We start from the raw sequence: 21,263 nt of genomic DNA, 5'->3' as shown, positions 1-21,263 counted from the left end.
GACTTATCTTATTGCATGATGTTTCTGACTGGGTAAGTCATTGGCCTAAGTGCCATTGGCCTGTAATCTGCCTATTGGTTCATGCACAGGTGGACATTGTTTGGAACAAGCCACATTATAAAGCTATAAACCTGTTATAACAAAAAACTGATAACTACGACAAACAGGGTCTGTATTTCACATTTGTCGTATATTCTTTATTTGGATACATGCTTTTAGGTCAAAGTCCATTGGATTCGTAAATTCATACTGGAACGCCATGCTGTCACTCTACAATGCTGTCCCCATAGTGTCACATTGAGTCCTAACAGTGTCATTCTATGGACTACTTAGGGAGCTCTATAGAGTTTTAACTGCACCGTTCCTCCGCTTGGAAACCCAATCTCACCTAACCTATGGCCACACAAAGCCATCCCACACACTGGGCACCTCTCAAAGGCTCGCTGACCCCGGGGCTGACCCCTCAGCGCCCTCCCCATGACCCTCTCCTGGGCTCTGACCATGTCTTTGGCCTCCAAGAGGTCATTGCGCAAGAGCACTGTGCAAGAGCACACAGACCAATCACCATATCTTCTTTATGTGACAAGTTTGTTCTCGCAGAGCTGCAGTAAATAAGATCGTCTTTTGGGGTTTCGGGATGTTTAGGGCTCCACCACAACAAACGTTTGTCTTATGTCCAACGAGCATTATGAGCGTTCCATTGCAGGCGTGTAAAATAGAGGTAATAATACAGTGGGAAAACTTTACTATCCCACATTAAAACATCTCACTAAAATGTCACTCACCCATGTCATTTAAGGAGGTAAGGGCCTGGCTGGTTTGGTCACTTCCCTCGGACTCCTCCCCATCTGTAAGTTAACATAGATGTAGTCATGTGACACAGCTCCTGGTATCTGACCAGTGAGTGTAACCCACCAGTCATGGTGTCCGGACATCAGACGACAAGCAGTGGAGCCAAGAGGACATGTTACATGTCGCTGTGCCCTTGGTCGTAGTTAACGGCTGAGTACGGTGGCCTTCATGCATGGCCGTTGAATCACAGGTATGACAGCTGGGTTTGTAATGGTGCTGTCACTGAGCCGCAACACAGCGAGCCACGGGCCATTAGGGCCAACGCAACACAATGACTGATACAGGAGAGTCACTCAGCGTTAAAACACATGGCAGGATCACAGGCTGAGGACAGATATGGTGAAATAGACGTGGAGAAAGAACAAAAAGGACGAAGAAGAAGGTGATGAGAGGAAAGAGGGAAAGTTTTAGCTAAAAAAAAATGATCTCTCTGCTTCACAGAAGAGGGAGAAATGGGAAGGCGGTAAGTCAAACCCAATTGATCCTTCCTTTCCCTCTCCTTCCTGTGAAGCCTGTTTTCTCTGCGTTTCTGGTCCTGTAGTACTTGCTCTGCCTTTGAACCCATTATTCATCAGTGTACACAAGACGGCCACACAGGAGAGGACCACTCTGCTCGCCAGCCGGCTCTACGGAGGATTATCAGGCTTAAGTGTACCGGACGCAGAGAAACGCGGCCAAACACAGCGGTGACAGTAAAAACACAATGGCTTTGAATATGACCCGCTCTAGTATGGACAGAGGGGGCTTTTACGGAGACCAAACCCTCATGCTAAGGACAGCCTCTTGTAGGTATTGACTGATTAAAGACAGCTGTTAAGGGTTTCCAGAGATGTATGCTTCAGTTCAGAGAGAAGGGTTGAATGCAGAATATGCAGAGCAAGCTGAAGTATAACGATTATGGAAATCAAATCATTAAGGTTGTTGAGAGATCACGTTCATTAAGTGTGGATGTGATAAGAGTTATATGATGCAGTACCACAGCAGGACTCGCATTGGGAACTGGTGGACCCGGATATGATGTCTGATGGGCTGGAGTCACTGATCCATGACGATGGTGACCTGGAACCATCCTTGGTGTGGGACTGCTGACAACACAAGCATAAAACCGCGACACGACGATCACATTATTCAGTCTGACCTGTGTTCAAACTACATTGAACAATCAGGCATGACTATTACAAAAAAAACAACAACATTATAACCACATAATGCGGGCCAGATCCCGTACCAGCACACTAGACTCTAACCCTGTGGTGTAGTAGTGGTCCATTATGCAAATAGCCTAACATGAATCATGCGCCGGGTACTCAGAACGCTTCATTGTGGTTAGACATAATCACAGGGGGCTTATAAGGCACATTGAGCCTTTCAGAGAGCAGAGGAAGCTCTCTCCTCCATCATAAAGAGGAGATGAATAGTCTATCGCGTGGAGCACCTGCATCCATTCCACTGCACCCCGGCACTCGCAGCGCTGCGTTTACCCCCTGACCCCTGACCCCTGACCCTGTCTGATCCATCCCACCAGCGGCGCATCCTCCAAAAGAGTCCCCCCCTGTATAGAGCCACATCTAAGTGTGAGTGAGTGGACCCCCCTTGGATAGAGCAGTGGGCTGAGTGGAGCGTGGTGTAAATAGGCTGTCTGCTCTTTCAGTGGTACAGTCATCAGCCTCTCCCTCCGGTGGCCTGTCACTGATTAACTACACACCTGCTGCACAGCACGCTTCTCTCACTGTTGTTATATTGTGTTTCAATTATCAACAACAATTTGGCTGCTTGATCCGGGATGGCAGTTACAAATTCATGCCAGTTCAAGTTTATACTGTAAATAGTGGTCTTTGTCTCAGTCTGTGTCTGAGTGTTTGTATAGTCCGTGTTTAAACAACAATGTGCAATAGTCATTTAAGGAGACGGATGAAAGCTACAAGGGGGGTTGTTGTGAGGGGTAGTTTGAGGAGGGGCTACAGACACTCACCATTGTGTGGTCACCCTGTCCCTGGACTTTGCCTGTGGCGACACACCTCTCAGACACACTGCCGTCTCCACAGCTGCGAGGGGCTGCAGGACGCCTGACAACAACACACACACACACACACACACACACACACACACACACACACACACACACACACATACAGACACACACAGGATAGATAGTCTGTGCGCGTGCCAACGTGCCTGGTGTACACGCATGCATGTGTGTTTTCCTTTGTGTTTGAGTGCGTTCACCGATATGAGTAATGCCATGTATTAGTCAAAAGTATGGCTCCTAATCTCTCTGCAAATACTGATATAAAAAGAGGGGGAAAAAAACATGGAGGAGCACCTGTCTCGTAGAAGCATGCCAGGTGCAAACACAGAATGGGAAAACATTGTTCTGGAGACACACCTAGGAGGACAGACAGACAGACAGACTAGCTCCCTGCAATGTCTACATCTCCAGGCAGGCCACAGTGAAACGTCACCGAGTGAAGAGGATTTAGTTGGATTCAATGACTGTATTCAATGCCGTTGCCAATTCCGAGGAGAAGCATCACACTGAGCATTAGTATTGTCAATATCATGGAAAACAAGTTACACATCTTGTGTTTTCCTATAAAACTACAATATGACGTGCTTATTTCCAACTGTTTGCTCATCGACCACTTACGTTCCTTTTACCACTTTACAGGACGTTTGGTCAACTTTCTATGCCATTTCTTGCATCACCCAGACTGAAACGCGCATGCCGCACAGACATAATCACATCCAGATTGTGCCATTGTTAAAATATATATTTTTAACTAGTTGTCGGTGTGTCTGGGCTGAGGTCTCCAGGTTAATGATAATTGATCTTTATTAATATGGCATATCATATCCCAATGAAATGTTCTGCCAAAGCCAGAAATGAGCCTCCATATCTTTATGGCCTTTCAGTTAAGATGCTGCAGCAGCATGCCTGGGAGCAGATGAGAGGCGGTTCACACTGTAAAGACATTACTCTCAAGGCTGGCCAACGACCGGCAGGTACACACCCATAACGCTGCTTGGTATTCCCCTGACCAGCCTATCCTACAGAAAACTCCTCCGCCTGGATTTTCCCTCTTGTGAAATCAACGGTTTTGGTGTTTCTATCACAGGTCATAGTCTGGCTCATTGTAACTGTCAAAAGAAACTGTCGAAGGAGTGAGTTTACATCTAGTACTGAGACAATGTCTCAAACACAGTGTGTATATAAAGACATGTGCCAGTTCAATCACATTCCCTGACTCACAAATAAATCACAGACTGGGTTGGGTGTTGAGTTGTAAATCAGGGATACCTGTAGTATACAGTCTTGGACTAAGAGGTCTTCTGGCTCTGAGCTCCCCCGTGTGGTCTGTTGTTCTGTCTTCTGTTGGGGAGTACTTGTCCTGACCAGCGAGCTAGTGGGGCTCCACAGGGTCCGACCGGTCCAAGAGCAGGAGCTGCACACGGGACAGGGAGTCCAGGTCCCCTGAGTCACAGCCCACTGTCAGAGCAGCCAGGCCTGTGGACATCTCTGCAGAGGTGGCATACAGTATACAGGACTGAAGCATTATGTGAAACAGCATATCCAACACATCAGAACTAAAGCATTAAAAAGGGACTATGTGTCACGCCCTGACCATAGAGAGCCCTTGGGGTTCTCTATGGTGCAGTAGGTCAGGCCGTGACTAGGGGGTGTTCTAGTATTATATTTCTATGTTGGTGTAAGTATGGTTCCCAATTGGAGGCAGCTGATTATCGTTGCCTCTAATTGGGGATCATATTTAACGTGGTCCTTTTCTCACCTGCGTTTGTGGGATATTGTTTTGTGTGAGTGCATTCAGCACCACGTAGTTCACGGTCGTTGTATGTTTATTGTTTAAGTTTTCACTGCAAATAAAGATGTGGAAGTCAACACACGCTGCGCCTTGGTCCGTCCATTATCACGACCGTGACACTATGGGAGTCCTTTGGATCAGTCAGTACATCTACTAACTCCTTTTGTTTGACATTTTTTGTATTTTTTTATGTCATTTAGCAGACACTCTTATCCAGAGCAACTTAGAGTAGTGAGTGCATAGATTTTTCATACTGGTCCCCTGTGGGAATCAAACCCACAACCCTGGCATTGCAAGCGCCATGCTCTACCAACTGAGCTACACGGGACTCAACAAACAATACATTAGTCAGGACCAGAGTGACCACCTTCTCTGAATCCCTGCATTCAGGGGGTTATCACAGGGACTCCATTAGACATGGATAACCAGAGATAGTGTAGGCCAAGGCCAGGGATAGCCTCTCTGAACCAGAATAGAGGTAGAGGGAATAATCCTGTATGGATCAGTGAGGTGTGTGTGCAAATATGACTGACAACCCTCCAGCTTCACCCCCCCCAGACCTAGGCTCCAAAGTTCTGTCACCGCCAATTAAAAGTGGATCAGTAACAGTGTGGGCTCCCTGCCCATGCAAATCCTCGGCCCACGCCGCCCAGGCAGAGAGCAGGGTGTGGAGCTGCTGTTCCTGGGAGGGGATTTCACACAGCCGCTGGACTGGAGCTGCCTCATATCACGCTCCGCTGCAGGTCAACCCTGCTTCTCCTCTCAATGCACTCTCAGTCCCACCATCTCAGCCAGCCACACAGCAGCCATAGTGGAATGCATTGTGTTTTATAGCGCATAAAAAGTATCACATCTGGATAGTTTTCTAGTTAAGTACAGTATTGCGTTTTTACAGTATGCCCTTTGAGAGATTCACTTTTAGAGGCTTTGAGCGACTTGAAATTAATTCTGCCTAGATCGGGGGAGACCAACCCTGTTCCTGGAGTACTGCAGGATGTTGTTCCAACGAGGCACCACACCTGACCAATGGAGCTAATTCCTCAGTTCAGTGATTGCCTACATTCAACACACCTGGTCTTCCAGGTCAGTTAAATCCAAAACATGACCTGCCTGCGGCCCTCTAGCACCAGGGTTGCCTACCCATGGCCTAGGGAGTGCTCCTGCCTCTACAATGTGTTGCTTGTCTCTGGGTGTGTTTCTGTTTGTCAGGTAAACCCCTTCAGGTGAGAAAAAAAGAACCTGGCTGGCTGTCTGATTAAGGAGTTGTGGTGAAGGAAGTCCCGTGGGGAAACACACTGTGATGGCACACTTTCAGTTAGGCTGGGAGTTAACCCCCTCATTAGCCATGAGAATGCAACCCATTGTAAAGACACACTGTTACAGATAACAAAGGTCTAACCCTGTGATTAAAGTGTTAACTAGCTATACTGCCACTCAGCCGGGGTCACTGGAGAGTGGGCAGACACACATGGATGCCTGTGAGTCGGTAGCAAAGTTTAAGCAGTCAGTCAGTTTACGACAGTTTTACATTTCTTTGCTGTCCAGGCTCTATACGGATGGTAGATGTCTATATTTGTCAGTTGAGGAAGATGTTACAACACAGAACAGAAGAGTGGAATTAAGCTGCTGCAGCAGTGGTGGTAGCTGACATGATCCCGCCACATCCTCAGGGCAAAGGTCATGGAGGTCAGACGGAGGTTCAGGTCAAGCGAGCAGGTTAAACATCCTAAACACCTTGTCAGGGATTAGAGGGGATGAGAGAAGCTTGGGGAAGTCCTCAGTGAGTGAGAAAATCACTGTGTGCGTTGGGTAATGTTTCCTTTCACAGCTCACTGAACCGACCAACCTCGGGAGACACACACACATTTACTGTACACACACAAAGACGTGACACACTGTTCCACAACAGAGCGCTGAGATCCACACATCACCGTCACACCCCAGTCCATTACATGAGAGAGGCTGAGGAAGGAGAGCATGTCTAATTGAGGCATTAACGGCGGTCAGCCAAACATGTCCACAACAACAACAACCACAAACAGGAACAATAAATCAGGTGCCGTGACCTTTTCATTGACATAACTGTCTAAATAACGCTAATTAATTTTAACACCACGGACTGCCCAGGTAGAAACAACTCTTAACATCAAGTGCATTCCACAAGTAGCTAGTTAAGCATTCACCTGCTCAAAAAAAATTCACCAACTTTGAAACAAAGTAAAAAGCCAATGGCCATACAACAAAGCTCTTCTTTTTCAAGTGTCTACAGTTTGAGGAGCACATGTACAGTATATGTATGACATAAATATAGAGCCCGTTTCTGATGTAATCGTAGACCTTTGACAGGTATGACATCAGTGGTATTTTATACGATCTGCAGGACATAGTATGTGTGCTCTGTACAGTACCTGTACCAGGTGGGCTGCAGTCTGCTGGGCTGAGTGGGTGGTCTAGGGACAGACAGGAGCCGGTCCGCGGGGCGATGGCCTCCAGGTCATCAAACACATGGGACTGGCTAGAGCTGACCTGAGAACAGCGGGACCAGGAGGACACTGTGTCACCGCCATCTGAAACAGCACAAACACGATTGGCATATCTCATAGAGAATATACTACCGTACTGTGTTACGTGATGCAATAGAAAGAGAGGATCCATTCTGAGTAGAACCCCTATTTATTTATTTACAGTGTTCTGACCAGCATAATAAAGTTCTGAACCGGTTCGATCCTCCTAAAAAAGTAATGGTTTGTTCATTTTTTTAACCCTGTGAAATCAACATCGTTCTTTCATTTAGTCCACCGATAAGCGTGGATAGAGCAGCTTGCTGTGGAACGTGTAAGCTAGTTGTTTGCATGTTTGAAGACAGATAAGTGCAGGCGAGACATGTGACTGAAATTTCACGGGTGGGGAGAGAGCGAGAGAGAGGAGTGGACGTGGAGGGGGCTTGGCTTGAAGTGCTGAGCATCATGACATGATGTGTATTGGAATATGTTTAACTTCACTGAATTACAGAATTACAGTATATACTAGACATTAGGGAAAAAAAATTACAAAAAAATTACATGATTAACTGGTTCTCAAGATTTAAAAGTAACGGTTCTGTTCCGCAACACTAGAGATCACTTTCTTTCCCGGTTCTGTTTCCGTTCCTCTAAAAACAAAATGGGTTTATGCTGCTCCCTGAACCAGTTCCAACACCTGGTTGTAACTCAATTAGTGCCAGACTGCCTGTCCCCTCAAGGCTTCACAGAGACGGCTCGGTATCGTACCCATGCACACACAACAAACACATACTTCACCCAGACACCCAACAAACTCCCATTCCTCCTTGCCCTGAGCCAGTGTCATCAACCCTTCACCACCACCAAACCAGGACCTCCACGGGAGAGGATGCTCCCCCAGGTGGGGTCTGTGTCAGCCTACACAGAGCCAGTCAGACCCTGGGGCTATGGGAGATGCTAGTATACACACAGGAGCAACGCTCTCCCTCTAAGCCCTCATTACCACATACCTCTCTCACAGGACAGGCCAAACTGTCCGCCCTTAAATCACTCATTACTTGACTCTTCTCAAAACACACCTGTTTTCTTTGTCTTTTTTGTAACGGTAACTGAAAATAATGGGTTTCTGTCACGATGACAGCCTTAGAGAATGAACTCTTCTTCTCTCATATGGACATGTAAAAAAGATAGCAGACAAACTTGTAATATATACACAAGCAAATAATGAACACGCAAACTCAGCTACTTTACGTCTGACTACACACACACACACACACACACACACACACACACACACACACACACACACACACACACACACACACACACACACACACACACACACACACACACACACACACACACACACACACACACACACACACACACACACACACACACACCATTGTGCATTAGAGAGACAATGGAGGGACTTGACTTGACACTTTAAAGCATATTGCTGCTGTCAAGTCAGCCGTCATTCTGAGGAGTGCTACGGAGTCGGGAGGTGGTGTTGGAGGAAGGGGAGGTGGATAGGGGCAAGGCCAGGCGGGGCAGGAAGGAGTCAGCCCAGACAAGGCTCCTCTGTGTCCCCATGTAACCCCCTGTCCCCCCACTCTGGCCACATCGTGGGGCTGAAAGGCTGGGTGGTGTCCTGGGTCTGGGTGGTGGAGCGTCCGGGCCAGGGCACAACAATAGGCCAGCGTCCCGCTCCATTGTCAAGGACAGTTACACTCTGGAGATGATGCTCAATGAGGGGTCGCCTTGGGGTCGCCCTCCGATTGTTGGGCCCTGGCGTGGGGACGTGAAAGAGAGCTGAGAGGAGCACACAATGAGAGGACCCCATCTGAAAAGGGCAGCAGAGGGGTGAGGGGTTCCTGCACACCCATACACCCACACTCTGCACACACACACACACACACACACACACACGAGGGATCATTAGCCTGTATAACACTCTGCCCAAGGCATTGACATCCCTAACTATGGGAATGAAATCCAGCAACATTTCTATTTTGTTCTCACATACTTATACTGTACCGTATACCTTTTTTAGATGGAAAAAATGACAAACTTAATCTTATATATTGCCTGCATACTGAATGTAGAATTGTTGAATGTTGAATTGTTGTCACCAAAACCTGGGTCTGTCAACATCTGTCTGAAATATTTTTACATGAAACCTTTATTTAACTAGGTAAGTCAGTTAAGAACAAATTCTTATTCTACATTTATTTCTGTGAGAAATAAATGAACCAGTGACTTGCTCTGTGTCTCCCCCATAGAGAACAGCGTGCCACCATATAGATGTATCTCCTCATAGAGAACAGCATGCCACCATATAGCTGTATCTCCTCATAGAGAACAGCGTGCCACCATATAGATGTATCTCCCCATAGAGAACAGCGTGCCACCATATAGATGTATCTCCTCATAGAGAACAGCGTGCCACCATATAGATGTATCTCCTCATAGAGAACAGCGGTGCCACCATATAGATGTATCTCCTCATAGAGAACAGCGTGCCACCATATAGATGTATCTCCTCATAGAGAACAGCGTGCCACCATATAGATGTATCTCCTCATGGAGAACAGCGTGCCACCATATAGATGTATCTCCTCATGGAGAACAGCGTGCCACCATATAGATGTATCTCCTCATGGAGAACAGCGTGCCACCATATAGATGTATCTCCAAATAGAGAACAGCGTGCCACAATATAGATGTATCTCCTCATAGAGAACAGCGTGCCACCATATAGATGTATCTCCTCATAGAGAACAGCATGCCACCATATAGATGTATCTCCTCCATAGAGAACAGCGTGCCACCATATAGATGTATCTCCCCATAGAGAACAGCGTGCCACCATATAGATGTATCTCCTCATAGAGAACAGCGTGCCACCATATAGATGTATCTCCCCATAGAGAACAGCGTGCCACCATATAGATGTATCTAACCATAGAGAACAGCATGCCACCATATAGATGTATCTCCCCATAGAGAACAGCATGCCACCATATAGATGTATCTAACCATAGAGAACAGCATGCCACCATATAGATGTATCTCCCCATAGAGAACAGCATGCCACCATATAGATGTATCTCCCCATAGAGAACAGCATGCCACCATATAGCTGTATCTCCCCATAGAGAACAGCGTGCCACCATATAGATGTATCTCCTCATAGAGAACAGCATGCCACCATATAGATGTATCTCCTCATAGAGAACAGCATGCCACCATATAGATGCATCTCCTCATAGAGAACAGCGTGCCACCATATAGATGTATCTCCCCATAGAGAACAGCGTGCCACCATATAGATGTATCTCCTCATAGAGAACAGCGTGCCACCATATAGATGTATCTCCTCATAGAGAACAGCGTGCCACCATATAGATGTATCTCCTCATAGAGAACAGCGTGCCACCATATAGATGTATCTCCTCATAGAGAACAGCGTGCCACCATATAGATGTATCTCCCCATAGAGAACAGCGTGCCACCATATAGATGTATCTCCCCATAGAGAACAGCATGCCACCATATAGATGTATCTCCCCATAGAGAACAGCATGCCACCATATAGATGTATCTCCCCATAGAGAACAGCGTGCCACCATATAGATGTATCTCCCCATAGAGAACAGCGTGCCACCATATAGATGTATCTCCTCATAGAGAACAGCGTGCCACCATATAGATGTATCTCCTCATAGAGAACAGCGTGCCACCATATAGATGTATCTCCTCATAGAGAACAGCATGCCACCATATAGATGTATCTCCTCATAGAGAACAGCATGCCACCATATAGATGTATCTCCTCATAGAGAACAGCATGCCACCATATAGATGCATCTCCTCATAGAGAACAGCGTGCCACCATATAGCTGTATCTCCCCATAGAGAACAGCATGCCACCATATAGATGTATCTCATCATAGAGAACAGCATGCCACCATATAGATGTATCTCCTCATAGAGAACAGCGTGCCACCATATAGATGTATCTCCTCATAGAGAACAGCGTGCCACCATATAGATGTATCTCCTCATAGAGAACAGCGTGCCACCATATAGATGTATCTCCCCATAGAGAACAGCGTGCCACCATATAGATGTATCTCCTCATAGAGAACAGCGTGCCACCATATAGATGTATCTCCTCATAGAGAACAGCGTGCCACCATATAGATGTATCTCCTCATAGAGAACAGCGTGCCACCATATAGATGTATCTCCCCATAGAGAACAGCGTGCCACCATATAGATGTATCTCCTCATAGAGAACAGCATGCCACCATATAGATGTATCTCCCCATAGAGAACAGCGTGCCACCATATAGAACTGTAGATGTCTCTGATAGAGAAACGGTCACATTGTGTATGTAAAAGAAATAATTGCTGATATTCCTCTGTCTGCTTTTGTATATAAATGTAGATCATGCCGTCTATTGTACTAGGTACCGATTTATCGATTTTCTGATGTTTTCCTTCTTGATCATGTGAAATATGCAATTATCCTTGAAATAGAAGCCAGGTGTCCCTGCCGACTATTTACATTGAGGAAGGCCTAAGGCCAAAACAACTTATTTTTTTCCCCATCTTTCATTTCTGCACTTTATTGATTTTTGGGGCACCATGATGTTCTAATAAACATATTTATATTACATTCAAGCCTCAGTTTTGGTCAAAATCTCTTTCAGTGTTCTTATTTTGACTCCTACGCACCTGGAACCGATACTAATCAGTAGTAAGGACCTTAGAAGAACGTAGACGGCATCATCATTTCTGATAGAGAAAGAAAATCCCTACACAATTTCCCAATTGTTTGCTCTCTTTTCATAGTCTTTCATAAAGTCCCCCATAAAAGTCAGATGTCAGTGGCCCCGTCCTTTATCTCTATTCTAAACGGTAAATTAGCTGCGACGGAAAGCCGCTATATTCTATTGTGGACCGTAGCTCTAACTGTTTCCCCCGTCAGCGTGCGGTGGTCAGTGTGGATTTATGACCATCGGCTACACGTCTCCCTTTCAGCGACCGGGAGAATGGAGAGAGCGCGGGGAAGCCGCGGCTGAGTGGGGACGGCACACGAGGCAGGGAACCCCCCCACTCCCTCCTATTGTGAAGGGGCCTCGCGCGCCTTTGAACTGGGAATCAAACGGTACCAGCTCTTCATCAAAAGAGTCCTCTTTCTATTGCCGCTTTAAAAGAAAAAGAAAAGCTTTCTGCGTTATTTATTATGAGGGGAAACAAAACAGGGCTGACAGCAGACCCTCACAATGCAGACCGGCGATGGGGACAGGAGCATCTGATCTGAGGAGGGCGTCTCTATAGAGCCAGGCTTTGATTTCCTCTGTTGTCTGTTGGCTGCCGTCTCTTTGTACCAGGGAAGATGTCCAGCCATGTTGTGGACAATCAGCCCCGTGGCGCTAGCTAAGGGGCACCAGTGTAGGCTGCTGCTGGACAGGGAGGGAGGCTGGGAAGGAGGCTGGGAGGAGGGTGGGAGGGCTTGGAGGGGACTGGGAGGGGGCTGTGAACGGCCCATATGGGACAGGCAGGAATCATTCCTCACCTCTGAGAGGAGAGATGGGGGGAAGGACGGACCAGCGGTGTGATGTCCAGTCCTGCCTCTCCGCCACCACAGGAGATGAGGTCAAACCTGACCCTAACCGTGACCCTGGTCGGGGAGTTATCCTGCACTGTGGGCTGGGGTAGGACTGCCAGGTGTCTGAGGGGAAAGCTAGGGAGGTAGGGTCTGGGTTGGGGTCCAGGAATGGGTCTGGGTCTGGGTAGGGATGGAGGACATGGCCTGGCTGGGGCTCTGTGGTGGTCCAGTCAGGTGGGCAGAGTTGGGCCTGGTGAGGGAGGGGATGGTGTAGAGGGTGGTGAGGGGCTGGGTTTGGAGGCTGGTGTGTTGGGGGTTTTGTGGGGTGCATGAGGCCAGAGCAGACAGGGACATGGAAGAGGAGCCGTGCTGGGAGAGAGGAGAGCCACCCTCGGAGTCCAGGTCACTCAGATTCGCTGTAAAAAGATAAAAGGATATATGGAATAATTATGCTTCCATTTGACATGATAGGAAAGCAAGCCTTGGCAACAAGTAATTATGAATTTCTAAATTTATGAAACAACTAATTGGCCCATGGGGAATGCAACAGCTTCGAATACATTTCATTTCAATTGCTTCAAAGCAGTGTAGGTACAATACCACATAGAGGACTGATCAGGCCACTACTCAGGTCTGTGCTTCGGCTGGATGGTGGGCGGCTAAACTCAGAGAGAACCCTCACAGACACTAGGGACTGAAGAGTGGGGTCTATGTCCTCAGGACCAGAATTGGGCTCCTGGTCTGGCCTTGGAGGGCTGGAGGCCCCCACCCATCTCTTTAACACCATCCTCTGTTTCCTTCTCTCCTTTCTGAGTATGGACATGAGGCAGGGCTGAGGCTGGAGCAGGGTTGGATCCAGTCCCCTGCTGCCCAGAGTCAGTGACAGTGGAGGATGTTGGACTTGGGCAGACTGGGAGCTCAGGGGAGGCTCTGCTGGGAGGGGACTGGCACTGGAACACAGGGAACAACAGCAGCTAAGCGCCTCCCTCTGGTGGTGCTGCAGTGCTGCAGGCTCCTGCTCCTGGAGTCTGCAATAGACCAGGATAACATTATTTCATTCAAGCAGATATGACCCTACTTTATCACATTCAAATATAGGTTTTATGGAGTAAAAAAAAAGTCCTCCTGTTTTCAATTCAATACAGATTTTGATTAGTCTAATTTACGATGATACTGTCTTGTCAGAGACAGGGGTATGCAGGGGATACAAGTTTTTAACTTTTGGCATTGGGCATTGTTCAGTACTGATAAAGAATGGTGGTGAATACTTAACATGTGGGGTCCTCAGAGAGGGTAATCTATAAATGGTATTCATCATCTTTTACAGCTCAGAGGCGTCTCTGCCAAAACCTGCCGGTGACATTTTCTTTCCCACTTCAGTGAGGCCCGGAGCAAACACTGTTTTCCCTGCTGTGTGGATCAGTGCTCTAACAAAGACTGAAGAAACCCCATCCTGTTGGACCAGCTGCCCAATTCCCATCTTAATATTATATATTCAGAACGCTACCCAGTACTGGAGGCAGGGCTATTTATAAAAACTTGATTCATCATGATTTGTCATTCATTTGACGATATAACACCCACATATCAGTAAACTGCTCCAAATCCTGCATCTTGTCCTCCTGTCCTGAGAGCAGCATTAGATCATCCTGATTAAGATGCCTGTATTCCCTAGAAGACATCTGCGATACCTCTACTCTGTCACACTCCTCTTCTCCTGCACCTGAATCTGAACTTCACACTACCTGGGAACTCTCTCCTCTCCCCTCAGCCACTCTCTCTCTCTCTTCTCCACACTCCTCTTTTCATCCCCCTCTCAGATCCCTTCCACAAACAGCTCCAGACGACACCGCCTCGCTTCCTTCTCCCCTCTCTCCTATTCTTCCTCTGTGCCTATGCACACTCCTCTTTTCTCTGTGGGGCCGGGGGGTGTGAGACAATGCGCTCTTGTTTCCTGGGGGTCTGTGTGACAGAGAGGAGTCAGCGGTAGCAGGGGGGATACAGAGAGCTGCACTGGAGGAGAGCACATTTCTGCACTATTCTCCTCTCACAATGCCCTGCACTCCCCATCTGTTACACACACACACACAAAGTGTGTGTATGTGTGTGTCTGCCTGTATATGAATGACATGTGTCAGGGGCACACAGCTACACACACCCCCTCCCGCTAATACCGCACAGCGCGTTTCCCTCAGGGACCAGGGTCAGGGACGATTGTGTTGAAGCCGACCACCATATGGTAGAATAATTGGTTTTTGGAAGCCGGTTCCAGAGCAGAGAAATACCCCAATCCCCCTGGTTCCCCCTGGTTCCCCCTTGGCTCCTCACACTCGTCTCAAAGCCGTGTGCTGCAGTGTGGCTATGGCCCCGGCGAGAGGGGAGGACAAATGCCTTCACATCAGAGGCAGGGCCTTGAAAGGAGCGGCAGGTATGCTGGCACAGCCTTTCATTGGCTAACACCCTAGCAGAGGACCACCAGGAGGGCGGCGCTCTGGACACTTCCTCCCCAGAGCAGAAAGAGAGGGATTAGGCCTTAACAAAGTGGGCCGAGGGACGGATTAAGGACTAACGAAGGCCCAGGTGGTTACCTCCACCGCTCTAACACTGAGACCTAGTTCCCTAATGAGCAACGGTGTGGGGTCAACAGAAAACAGTGCCCTATGATACAACAAGATAATCGGTTTCTGAAGATAAGATAAACAATACATACTTTATTAATAACTGAGGGGGAATTCTGGGATTAATAAACGATTTCTTATCTTATCTTGTATGTTGTTGTTGTACAGTATATTGTATTGTCCAAGCAGCAGGAAGGCTTTTGCTGTGGCTCACCTGCACATGAATGCGTCTTCAGGCCGCTAAGGGCTTGTCCTTGTTGTGTCGGTTCCTGGCGAGGAGGACCTGGGGTTACTGGATAGGAAACGTGGGGGTCTGAGGTCTGCAGGACATGCCTTCATATGAACCAGGAAATGAGGACACAGAGAAGGACGTCCATCACAGACAGTGTGGTCCTGAAAGGGACAACAAAAACATAGTGTGGGGCAGGGAGAGAGAGAAAGATCAGATGTATCATGTTTTTGATCAATCAAATAAAATCCCAGTTGCCAAATACTGTAAATAAAGCAACATAAAGTCATTCTCCACATGCAACATGACGGAGAATCACAGCATGAATTAAATGTGATCTCCAACGTATAGAGAATTCAAATAATGCATGACGTCTTCAGTGCCCCCTTGTGTCTGAAGAACAGATCTCAGGCTACATACATTCTCAACACAGCAGGAGAACGCTTCAACCTCTCCCTGCCTTTTTTTAATACCTTTCTTGACCACACACCCAGCCACCCACCCACACGCACACCCAGCCACCCACACGCACACCCAGCCACCCACCCACACACCCAGCCACCCACCCACACACCCAGCCACCCACACACACACCCAGCCACCCACACACACACCCAGCCACCCACACACACACCCAGCCACCCACACACACACCCAGCCACCCACACGCACACCCAGCCACCCACACGCACACCCAGCCACCCACACACACACCCACACACACACCCACACACACACTTATGTGAGGATGATAAAGATTCTTTGAGCACACAGGATATGGTCCTATTGCTATTTAAACAAGGGTCGTGCTGAGATAAAAGCAGGCGGGACGGTCAATATTAAACTTGTGGAGGGGTGGGGCTGCACACGCCACGCTACCTGCTGCACGCCAGCCAGGACGTTACTCAGCCCACAGACTCAGTGCCAGGGACTAATTCACTCCCTCTCTGGCCTTTAGAGAACAAACACACACATGTAATAAAATACCCACTGACACACACACACACACACATACGGATAGAGGACATCTATTTGTCTTGGATTTCGACTACATCTGAGACACCTAAACAAAGTTCACCTCGTCTTTCATCTTCGCCAGTTTTATCCCTTAACCCTAAACACATATGCACATAAACACACAACCACAGACGCAGGCAGGACTATGCACACACACGCACACACACAGCATGCCAGGCGCTGTGTGGAGATGAGCTCTCAGCGGTGAGCCCTCAGTACCTCTCAGACACAGAGAGAGAGAGAGGCTGACTGTCTGACTCACACAGGGAGGATCAGCCTTAAATCCCTCCACCATCTACACTCATTCCCTCTCCTCTGATCTGAGGGTTTACACATTTGCATTCTTGTGAAGAAAAGAGGAATAAGTGAGGTAGAAGAACAAGAGAACAAAGTTCCAGGAGCACGCCCTCCTCTTCACTCCTCTTCCTCACTCCCTCCATCTCCCCCCACTCCCGCCCACTGAAGAGCTTTATGAGGTGAGAAGGGTGTCATCCAGCCCACAACCTGTCAGAGGACAGGTCTCAACATGCCCTTTACAGCAGGACCCTGCCATTACAACCCCACATACACACGCCTCACCTTCTAAGTCCCGCTTGAACTACCTCTCCTAGTAAACATGGTATTTTTTGGGGGGGGGCGGGGTGGGGGGGGTGTACCTGACCCCCAAAGCTGTAGTTGTCCTGGTCTCTTTCATCGGTAACAGGTACACACAACATTACCACTTTCACCCACCTGCACAACTAGATTGGTTTTACTCAACCATGATGAGGTTCACTCAGTATTGGTATTTCAAGCAGCCTCACACTCTGACACACCCACTCTGACACACCCACTCTGACGGCCCACTCTGACACACCCGGACGGCCCACTCTGACGGCCCACTCTGATGGCCCTCTCTGACACACCCGGACGGCCCACTCTGACACACCCACTCTGACACACCCAGACGGCCCACTCTGACGGCCCACTCTGACGGCCCACTCTGACGGCCCACTCTGACGGCCCACTCTGACAAACCCTGACGGCCCACTTTGACGGCCCACTCTGACGGCCCACTCTGACACACCCGGACGGCCCACTCTGACGGCCCACTCTGACACACCCGGACGGCCCACTCTGACGGCCCACTCTGACGGCCCACTCTGACACACCCACTCTGACACACCCTGACGGCCCACTGACACACTCACTCTGACACACCCTGACGGCCCACCCCACTCTGGTTGATCTTCTTAGAGCAACAGAGTAGAGCCTATGACTGCACCTAGGAGTCCTCTGGGCTCCTGCAGGGCCCCAGGAAACAGCCTGACCTCCTGGCGTCAGGCAACCCACACGCCGGCCTCACACAGAACAGCCAGCCCAAAGCCAGCCCTGGCTAATGTCATTACTGGCCTGTTTGTGGTCAACAGCTCCCTGATAGGGATGTACAAGCACTGGAAGATGAATGTAGGAAGTCTATTAGTCAGAGTCCCAGATGGCCTGCAGAGGAGAGGCCGGCGTGTGCTCTCGACCCCCTCCAAACACACACACGCTAACACACACGCTCACACTCAAACACACTTAATTGCACTGCCTCTGAGTGAACCCACTGACAGGGAGACGACTCGAGGCGAAACAGAAGTGTGTTTCTGTGCTGTGTGTGTCTGTCTAGAGGAGGAACAGAGAATTCCTCACAAAGAGCCTGTCGTATAAGAAAGCCAGGCTTAGGCTCTAACAAGGTTAAACCCATGAAAAAGAGTGACTTTTTAAATCATGGAGATTTGTGTTTCTGCGGGGTGTAATTAGCTTTGCTCTGGTAGAGGAGAAGTTTGGGGGAGGTTTGTGGGGGGCAGAGGGGGATGACAGTGGAGCGCATTGTGGAGTCCAGCCGATTCAGCGGAGTAAATCTGATTATCAGCTCGTGTCAGAAGCCAGGCTCAGATGCAGCTTAGCATTCAGAGCAACTGTCTACTTTCACTGAGAGACAATGACCCTGCTTTGCTTCTCAGGCCCCTGCAGTAGCCCTAGTGGCCCCACCAACTCTAACCCCACATCCACCATCCATGCCCGGCACAACAGGCCCACTACCCCAACACAACAACACGACAGGCCCACTACCCCAACACGACAGGCCCACTACCCCAACACAACAGGCCCACTACCCCAACACAACAACATGACAGGCCCACTACTCCAACACAACAGGCCCACTACCCCAACACAACAACACGACAGGCCCACTACCCCAACACAACAGGCCCACTACCGGTACATTGAAACAAATGAACTTTACACAGGCTTTAACGAAACACGGCTTGTAACAAAAATAAATAGGCTTTAACGAAACACGGCTTGTAACAAAAAAATAATAATTAGCAGTAAGCTTTAGTTGTCTTTTTGCACTGAGTCAATTCCTCACGCTGCTGTTTCCAACGTCTTATCATCGACTCATTAAGACCAAGCTCCCGTGCAGCAGCTCTATTTCCTTTTCTAACAGCCAGATCAATCGCCTTCAACTTGAAAGCTGCATCATATGCATTTCTCCATGTCTTTGCCATGATGAGGGTGACAAAATGACTACCGTAATCAGAATGATGGAAGTTTGAGAGCGCTCGATTTAATCTAAACAGTAAACAAAAAAGTTGTTTGACATTAACCCGTTCGGCAATTTCATTGGTCTAATGAAAGCTTCATGCCGCCAAAAAACTGAGCACGTCACAGAATGTTTTTTTGGAGAAAAAAAAATTGAAAGCGGGAAAAATCCATATATTAGCCGCATCATTGTTTAAGCCGCGAGGTTCAAAGCCTGGGAAAAAAGTTGCGGCTTATAGTCCGGAAATTACGGTACTCCAACACAACATGACAGGCCCACTACCCCAACACAACAACCTGACAGGCCCACTACCCCAACACAACAGGCCCACTACCCCAAAACAACAACCGGACAGGCCCACTACCCCAACACAACAACATGACAGGCCCACTACCCCAACACAACAACCTGACAGGCCCACTACCCCAACACAACAGGCCCACTACCCCAACACAACAACCTGACAGGCCCACTACCCCAACACAACAGGCCCACTACCCCAACACAACAACATGACAGGCCCACTACCCCAACACAACAACATGACAGGCCCACTACCCCAACACAACAGGCCCACTATCCCAACACAACAACATGACAGGCCCACTACCCCAACACAACAACACGACAGGCCCACTACCCCAACACAACAGGCCCACTACCCCAACACAACAACATGACAGGCCCACTACCCCAACACAACAACATGACAGGCCCACTACCCCAACACAACAACATGACAGGCCCACTACCCCAACATGACAGGCCCACTACCCCAACACAACAACATGACAGGCCCACTACCCCAACACAACAACATGACAGGCCCACTACCCCAACACAACAACATGACAGGCCCACTACCCCAACACAACAACATGACAGGCCCACTACTCCAACACAACAGGCCCACTACCCCAACACAACAACATGACAGGCCCACTACCCCAACACAACAACATGACGGCCCACCCCCCCCGCGGCCCACTACCCCAACACAACAACATGACAGGCCCACTACCCCAACACAACAACAGCGGCCCTCCCCCCCCGACAGGCCCACTACCCCCAACACAACAACACCCTGACAGGCCCACTACCCCAACACAACAACATGACAGGCCCACTACCCCAACACAACAACATGACAGGCCCACTACCCCAACACAACAACACGACAGGCCCACTACCCCCACACACACGACAGGCCCACTACCCCCAACAGGCCCACACCCCAACACCCTGACAGGCCCACTACCCCAACACAACAACACGACAGGCCCACTACCCCAACACAACAGGCCCACTACCCCAACACAACAACATGACAGGCCCACTACCACAACACAACAGGCCCACTACCCCAACACAACAACATGACAGGCCCACTACCCCAACACAACAGGCCCACCACTACCCCAACACAACAACATGACAGGCCCACTACTCCAACACAACAACATGACAGGCCCACTACCCCAACACAACAGGCCCACCACTACCCCAACACAACAACATGACAGGCCCACTACTCCAACACAACAGGCCCACTACCCCAACACAACAACATGACAGGCCCACTACCCCAACACAACAACATGACAGGTCCACTACCCCAACACAACAGGCCCACCACTACCCCAGCACAACAACATGACAGGCCCACTACCCCAACACAACAGGCCCACCACTACCCCAGCACAACAACATGACAGGCCCACTACCCCAACACAACAGGCCCACACCCACACACACCCGGCCCACTACCACAACAGGCCCACTACCCCAACACAACAACACAACAGTACAAAGCAGGCATGGGGGGGGGGGGGGGCACGACAGTGTTTAATAGATCTGGTAGAATAGAACAATAAAGAACAATGCCAGCTTTGGCATTACGTCTTGGCATAATGATCAGTGTTAGTCCAACGGTGTGGTCACTGGTTACACTGATTCAGCAGCACCAGGCCCTGGTATGCAGAGAGGGCAATACTACTGCACTACTGGCAGAGCCTGAGACAACAGAACAC

At 48.9% G+C, this 21,263-nt stretch overlaps 2 protein-coding genes and 1 long non-coding RNA gene across 3 annotated transcripts in view; all 3 read right to left on the bottom strand.

Annotated features, from left to right (window-relative positions):
- Window positions 1–2,830: 2,830 nt before the first annotated feature.
- LOC145879967 (uncharacterized) lies at window positions 2,831–8,556 on the bottom strand. Its single transcript, XM_082977250.1, has 3 exons — window positions 7,082–8,556; window positions 4,151–4,369; window positions 2,831–2,918 (listed from the first exon to the last, which is right to left on the bottom strand). Exons 1-2 carry the CDS (start codon window positions 7,326–7,328, stop codon window positions 4,254–4,256), a joined length of 363 nt encoding a protein of 120 aa, XP_082833376.1. The 5' UTR covers window positions 7,329–8,556; the 3' UTR covers window positions 2,831–2,918; window positions 4,151–4,253.
- A 3,505-nt stretch (window positions 8,557–12,061) lies between these two features.
- On the bottom strand, window positions 12,062–14,479 carry LOC145879941 (uncharacterized). Its single transcript, XM_082977224.1, has 3 exons — window positions 14,382–14,479; window positions 13,398–13,825; window positions 12,062–13,213 (listed from the first exon to the last, which is right to left on the bottom strand). Exons 1-3 carry the CDS (start codon window positions 14,477–14,479, stop codon window positions 12,933–12,935), a joined length of 807 nt encoding a protein of 268 aa, XP_082833350.1. The 3' UTR covers window positions 12,062–12,932.
- Window positions 14,480–15,635: 1,156 nt separating this feature from the next.
- LOC145879966 (uncharacterized) overlaps window positions 15,636–21,263 on the bottom strand; it is a 51,412-nt gene continuing 45,784 nt past the window's right edge. Inside the window, exon 3 of the long non-coding RNA XR_014392838.1 lies at window positions 15,636–15,808. This is a non-coding gene — a long non-coding RNA (uncharacterized LOC145879966). The remainder of the gene's footprint in view (window positions 15,809–21,263) is intronic.

The sequence above is a fragment of the Salmo salar genome, chromosome 07, assembly GCF_965601325.2.
Source record: "Salmo salar chromosome 07, fSalSal1, whole genome shotgun sequence".
NCBI lineage: Eukaryota > Metazoa > Chordata > Actinopteri > Salmoniformes > Salmonidae > Salmo > Salmo salar.
This window is presented reverse-complemented; position numbering and strand designations above follow the sequence as displayed.